General features: G+C 43.8%; 1 protein-coding gene across 3 annotated transcripts in view; it reads left to right on the top strand.

Annotated features, from left to right (window-relative positions):
- The first annotated feature begins 2,406 nt into the window (after positions 1-2,406).
- The window catches only part of ATP2A2 (ATPase sarcoplasmic/endoplasmic reticulum Ca2+ transporting 2), a 60,776-nt gene continuing 55,831 nt past the window's right edge, over positions 2,407-7,351 (top strand). For 2 of the 3 annotated variants that reach the window (XM_018568424.1, XM_018568422.1), the window contains exons 1-3: positions 2,412-3,071; positions 6,698-6,715; positions 6,806-6,888. In XM_018568424.1, the coding sequence (XP_018423926.1) occupies positions 2,954-3,071; positions 6,698-6,715; positions 6,806-6,888 (219 nt within the window). In that variant the 5' untranslated portion in view covers positions 2,412-2,953. Of the gene's footprint in view, positions 3,072-6,697; positions 6,716-6,805; positions 6,889-7,351 lie in introns of all 3 variants that reach the window. The other variant, XM_018568423.1, reaches the window with a different exon arrangement.

Genomic DNA, 7,351 nt, shown 5'->3' on the forward strand with positions numbered 1-7,351 from the left:
TTGGAGGAAGAAAAATGCTGACTATGACCCCAAGAACACCATTCCTACAGTCAAGCACGGAGGTGGAAACATTATGCTTTGGGGCTGTTTCTCTGCTAAAGGTACAGGCCGACTTAATTGCCGCATTGAGGGGCCAATGGCAGGGCCATGCATTGTAAAATCTTGGATGAAAACCTCCTTCCCTCAGCCAGATGGGTCATGGATGGTTCTTTCAGCATGACAATGACCCAAAACATACCGCCAAGGCAACAAAGCAGTGGCTTCAAGAAGAAGCACATTAAGGTCATGGAGTGACCTAGCCAGTCTCCAGACCTTAAATTTGTGGAGGGAGCTGAAACTTCGAGCTGCCAAGCGACAGCCAAGAAACCTTAAGGATTTAGAGAAGATCTGTAAAGAAGAGTGGACCAAAATCCCTCCTGAGATGTGTGCAAACCTGGAAACCAACTACAAGAAACGTCTTACCTCTGTGCTTGCCAACAAAGGTTTCTCCACCAAGTACTAAGTCATGTTTTGTTTGGAGATCAAATACTTATTTTACTCACTGAACTGCAACTCAATTTCTAACATTTGTATCATGTGTTCTTTCTGGATGTTTGGTTGATATTCTCGGTATCATTTAAAATAAGTCGGTATCATTTCAAATACACCTATGATAAAAATTATAGACCTTTCATTTCTTTGTAAGTGGGCAAACCTACAAAATCAGCAGGGGATCAAATCATTATTTGCCACACTGTATTTTTAGAACAAGTGTCCCCATCGGAAGATTTTAGATTTTTTAACTGTTCAGAAATGGTGAATTTCACCAAGACAGAGAGAGTGAATCTCCCAGACAATGATAAAAACCTGACAGAGCAATGTCGCTACAGTGGTTTAAGAGAAAAACTATAGAATTCTCACAACCCTACATGAAATATTCCTGGTGACTTGGAGCACTGCTGGCAATGCGAAGTAGAACAAAGGACTATGCTGTCCATTTGGTGAACATGCCCTATGATACCTGCCTTTACGGTCACAGGCCTTTAGCATCTACAAACAGGTCACCAGCCTTAAAGCAAAACTTTGGGCAAACCAAATCTTAACCCTTGAAGTGGTTGTCTTGTCTCCCCCCCCAAGTCGGCATTCACCCCATATGTATTATTATACAGGATTGATAGCACCAACAGTTTGCGCAGCGCTTTACAATATACAGAAGACATTGAAGTTACAATACAAATCAAGACAAGATGGTAAGGAGGACCCTGTCAGTGAGAATTTACAATCTAACAGAAGGGCAAGTGATACAAGAGGTGGTAGCTGTGTGGGAATGAGTTGTTTTAGAAAGTGATAGTTCAGTGGGTAGTTTGAGGAGGGATAGGCTTCCCTGAAGAAATGAGTTTTCAGAAATCGCCTAAAGGCAAACAAAGTAGGAAATAACTGGCATTGGGGTAGAGTTCCAGAGGATGGGAGAGACTCTAGAGAAGTCCTGGATGTGATCATTGGAGGAGTTGATGAGTAAGCAAAAAAGGGCCTGTCTGATTAGTCTTGGGAAGAGCGGAGAGGACGGTTAATGTGAAATTTTAAGATGAGGTTGGGGCGGAGACCCCACATTCTTCCTCCCTCTTCTTCCCCTGACCAAAAATAGAGTCAGCCCTTGCAGGCCACATTCCATTAAAACATAACATAGACTCGTTAAACTCTGCACCACAATAACCTTTACCAGGCAAAGGCAACTTTGATACAAATTCCATCCTGCCACTGCAAGTCATGCCAGTGGATGTCAGAGGCTTGCAATGCCCTATAGCAGGCGTGGCCCTCCAGCTGTGGTGAGACTACAAATCCCATGATGCATCTGTTTGAGGAGTCATGTCTGTAGGTGTGAGAATCTTTCAATGCCTCATGGGATTTGTAGTTCCACAACAGCTGGAGGGCCAGCTTGCCCACCCCTGCTTATGGGATCTGTAGTTCCACAACAGCTGGAGTGCACAGGTCTACCGTTACTTTGTACATAAGTGACACAAATCTGGTATGTACCTAATTGAATACTGGTCATGTTATCGTACAACTCAGTTTTTGCTTTTGTTGTTCATGCTGTCCTATGATTGAAAAATGAATACAAAATAAAAAAACTGACAAGAAATGTAAACCCTCGCCACAAAAAAAAAAGTTTGTGGGTTAGATACACGTTAGTGGAGTGGGAGGACATTGTTCCAGTGTAGTGTAACACTGAGGCACTCTGCTATAATTGCACTGCAGTTCGAGCCGGGTGATAGCAGCCAGGCTGCAGACCTGTGCCATAAGACGCTCTCACACATAGACCCTAAGCCACGCCCCTCCCACCTCAGCTGAGCGTAGGCCTAGCTCCCCCACTGGGACATTTCGCGCTACGTCACCGTGATCCTGGATCCTGCCGGGGAGAAGGGGCGTGGCCTGGTGACGCGAATTCCCACCAATCAGAGTCGTCCACATGCAGCGACCGTGAGTCTGGGGCAGCCTCGGAATAAAATGCTATAGCGGCTGTGTCCCACTGCCACACTAGAATCAGGAGCTGCGCGGGAGGAGACGGCCCGGTGCGACGGCTTTTAAGGAACCAAAGGGAGGCCGCGACTCATAGAGGAAGCAACACACCGACCGGCCGACGTGCACGGGTGTATGTGTTGTGTGGGAGCCGCAGTCACTCCTGGGCGCTGAGGTGCATACGGTCCGGGCAGCGTAGAACCCTCTGGAACGCCGCAGCCAGCCCATTGGCGGAAAACGGTTCCATCCTCGCCAGCTGTGCATGAATCCCGGGCGGCATCTGTAGAAGAAGAAGCGGAGGCTCCACGTCTGTGTCATCCCAGATACAGCAGTGCCCGGGGTGGGGGGGCTCGTATGGGCAGAGGGCTGTGAGGACACAGGCCTATTGTGTGTGTGGAGCGATCACTAGCCGGACACAGCAGCAGCACGGAGAGGAGAGGGGGGCGCAGATCCGGCAATGGAGAACGCACACACCAAGACGGTGGAGGAGGTGCTGGTGCATTTCAACGTCAATGAGAGCACGGGGCTGGGCCTGGAGCAGGTCAAGAAGCTGAAGGAAAGATGGGGCCCTAACGGTACGTGAGCCCCGGCCACCTGGGCCCTCTCCATCACTTGGCTGTACATTGGAGGGGTACCAATGAAGGGGAGAGGATCAGGTGCAGGGGTGATGGGCTACCTGCAGGGGCGCAGATTGGCCATTGTCCTCCTGTTATTGGCTAAAATCTTTCTACACGGGTTACAATATGATTGTGCAATCTTCTTTGCATCCATGTATTACAATGGTCTGCTTGGCTGAATACAGATTGATTGGATAGGTTGGGTAGATCTGCATATTACATAGTCTTTGTAAGTCTAAAGATTGTATGGTCAGCTTGTAACCTATATGGTGACCCACCTGTAGTGTAAGGGCCTGTCTGATCAGTCACAGATTGATCGGCTAGGTAAGCTAGGGATACACTATAACGTTGCTAAATCTAAAGGAGATTGTATATTCAGATTGTAACGTCTGCGGTGGCCCTGAAATCTACCAGCAACTATATAGTGTAAGGGCCTGTCTGATTAGTCACAGATCGATCGGCTAGGTAAGGTAGGGGCACACTATAACGTTGCTAAATCTAAAGGAGATTGTATAATCAGGTTATAAGGTCTATGGTGACCCTTAAATCTACCAGCAACTATATAGTGTAAGGGCCTGTCTGCTCAGTCACAGATTGATCGGCTAGTATAGGTAGGGACAGATATTATTATAGTTTTGGTAAATCTAAAGGAGATTGTATGGTGAGATTGTAACAAATATGGCAACCCTTAAACAAGCAGCTATGTAGTGCAAGGGCCTATCTGATTAGTTATAGATCGGCTAGTTTAGGTCGGGTCACATATTATAGTATTGGTAAATCTATAGAAGATTGTCCTGTGTAAGGTCAGTGTTTGAGTAGGCAGTTCTGGATTGCAGGTAGTCCATACACCAGATAGAGAGGACATCTCTATGAGCTCCTTGCTGCCCAAGGGCCAGCACCCCTGGCGTGTACAATTAGCAGCTGTTTGTGGCGTAGCCAGGTGACCCATTAAAAGAGCCCACATCTTCATTTGTGAATGAGTGATCCGATGTGGCGTTTGTCTTTGAATCCTTCCAGAGAAGGGTGGGAGCACTTCCTGTACGGGCCTATCCCGGCATCTCAATGGGAGTCTGGTATAACATTAACAGAAGATGGCTGCCTGGATGCAACCTCGTGTGTGTGTGAGATCAAGTACCAGAACTGGTTTCACCACTTCCCTGACATCTGCCGATTGCTGATCTTGGCTTTAGTCCTTATGCCTTTCTCAATAGTTGCACAACATCCTGCCTCCTCATTATGTAGGAGGTAAATGTAGAATCGGCTGGGAAAAGAGCACTGGATCATCAAGTGTAGGTGCTTTTACACCAGCACAACAAATAGTTTTTTTTTAGTTATTACAGACTAGAGCTCTTGTTTGCGTAATGGTTTAGGGATTACCATATTTTATAGTGTATTTGGTATACTATCTGCTGTAGCCAAAAGCTGTTTGTATGCCTGCAGGTGTACTGTGATGTGTTTTTTGTTAAAAAACAGATTCATTAGTGTGTATGTTGTAAATTTATGGGCTTTTTTTTTTTTTTTTGTATTATTGAAAGTGATGTCTGCTTGATCTATTTGGGGTATATGTGAATGCATGGACATGTAGTTGCAGGGCTGATGAAAGGCACCTCAGTCTTAAGCTGGCCATACACAGCTGAACGGGCAAAAATAGAACAGATTCCTCCATCAATGCTACAAGCGCATTGATCAAGAATACCCAAACGGAGCCGGCAGCTCATTGGTTCTGTTCATTGAAAGATTTTCTGACCGGCTCCTTCAAACAGCTGATAGAGGGATGTCAGGCAAAATGGTGCCGACAGCGGTACCCACTGCATGAATTTTGGCCGGTTCTGCAAGAACCGGCCAAAATTTGCATAATGTATGGCCAGCTTTATGCTAACTGTCGTTATTGTGATAAACCTCCTGACCGGTTGGGTCTGTGTGATAAGACTGTTTTCATGGCATTGTTTGAGATTTAAGCTGGCCATACACCGGTGGATTTTTGAACAAACGTTCCTACTAAAAGTCTCGTCGGAACATTCGAAAATGCCATGTCGATTTCTTTTAGCGTTCGATTTTGGAATGAATGAAGTTTCTTGAATGAAAACCACATTCACTGTTAGAATTTATTTTGTTCAAGAAAATTTTTTTTACGTTCTGCTCCTTTTTAAAACAAAATTTTTTATTCCCATTACTGTTGTCAAAATGTATAGTTGATTTGACCCTATTAACTAGAAAATCAAGCATTACAAATTATTTTATTTTTTTTTTTAAATGAAATTCTACTGGTCAAATTCCACGTTCCCAGGTGGGTTTTGGAAAATGGAATTACCCCCTCAAATCTGCTCCCCTCTCTTCCCCTGATTTTTACCATTGACCAAATGCTCCTTCCCCCCCTCCGCCAGTGTAATTCCCATACTCCGTACAGTGCAACGTACCCTGTGCTCTGTATTGTACATTTTGCTTGCAAATGGTGAGCTCTCATTGGTCAGTGTCCAATGAGAAGCGCTTCTTGCTAAGAAAGGAATTTAAAATAGAGAGCTCAGGACGAGCTGCTGTATACAGGTAGTGCACTGGAGGGGGTGGAAGGAGTTTACGGACAAAGGTAAGGAGAGCAGACCAGATTGGAGGGGGTAATTCCACTTTCCCAAGTTCTCCTTTCAGATTGTACTGAGATTGTCATTCATTGTTGTGTAAATGCTGCAAGTACACACATTGGTGGTTTTTAAATAAAGCTGCTGCAAGTACCTAAAATTAACAGAAAATCTTCAAAAACTACATAACACGGTGGGATTAGCAATATGGCTGCAACAATGAATCAATTAAATTGGTAATAATCGATTGCGAATAGTTAGCAACTATTCTCATTAGGGGTTAGGCTGTCCATTCACCTTGCGATCATCGAACGACACTTTTCGTCCGATCGATCCATCGTACGGTTTTCGTACAGCGGCCCCATTCTGCCCCGGTTATCGGAAGGTTGGATCAGCGGTAATTAGAAGAAAGCACCTGGACTAATTGCGGTAATCAACCGCACGTATTCTCGTCTGCTCATGTGCAGTGTAAATTGTACGAATTTTGACGTAAGGAAACGCCAAAACACCAACCTTGCAAAAATCAGACGATCGACCGAAGTTTTCTAACCTGCTGGTTAGTCAAGTCGATCGATTGCACAGTATTTGCAGTTGTACACCGCCCGTCAACCTTATGAATATCGGACGAAGACTTGATCGTATACGAAAATCATCCGATATTCGTACGGTGTATGGGCACCTTAAGAGATTTTTTTTTTTTTTTTTTTAATGGAACCAATCGATTAGTTGAAAAAAATAATCGGGCAGCTAATCGATTATGAAAATAATCGATTAGTTGCCCGATTATAATTAGCTGCCGCCCTAATTAGAAACCTACTATGTTAATGTGTTATATTACTGTCTGAGGCCATATAGTTGGTGCCTGGAGAAGCGCAGGCAAGTAGACATGCCTATCGTGGACCAGTTGGGATTTTGCTTATTTACATAACTGATTTAATTTTAATTTGAATATTGTTTGTTTTTTTTCCCTTTTTTTTCTATGCTGTGCTCCTGGAACCATTTGTGGAACAGAACTACCTGCAGAGGAAGGTATGGGTTTCATGCAGTTTAGCTATGTTTTATTTGTGCTTCTGTGTTGCATCTAAGTCATGGTGACAAGTGTTTTGTCTTTCTCCCTAGGGAAAACATTATGGGAGTTGGTGATTGAACAGTTTGAAGACTTATTAGTTAGAATATTGCTACTTGCTGCCTGTATATCATTTGTAAGTATATTTCAAACAAAATACAATCCTAAAAGCTGTTATTAGTTATGCAATGATGAGAGAAAGTTGCAATCAGATCATTTAAAAATGACATTTTCCCAGCATATTCTAGAAATCCTGTTTTGTTTTTTTTTCTTCCCTGAAAATGTTGGTCACGGTTTGTTTTCAAATATTTGATTCATTTTCCTGCTGGCCAAATGTTTCATGCTCGAAGCTGAATGGCACTCGGTGGCAGGACAGATGATTTGTTGACCAAATTTAGTAGCTGACATTTTTGTTATTTTTGGCCTTCATTTACCGTAATTTTGTATATTCCTAAATTTGTTAGAAATGTTTTGCTTTTTCTCCATGATTGTACTATGTACAGAGAAAGTTTGTTTTAATGAATGCTCCAGACATAAGTATAGCAGTTACAGAAAGTGTAATTTCTGTTTTTAATTGGAAAGCTGACTCGGGGGGGGGG

This window comes from Nanorana parkeri, unplaced genomic scaffold (assembly GCF_000935625.1).
Source record: "Nanorana parkeri isolate BGI_ZX_2015 unplaced genomic scaffold, ASM93562v1 scaffold1184, whole genome shotgun sequence".
Taxonomy (NCBI): domain Eukaryota; kingdom Metazoa; phylum Chordata; class Amphibia; order Anura; family Dicroglossidae; genus Nanorana; species Nanorana parkeri.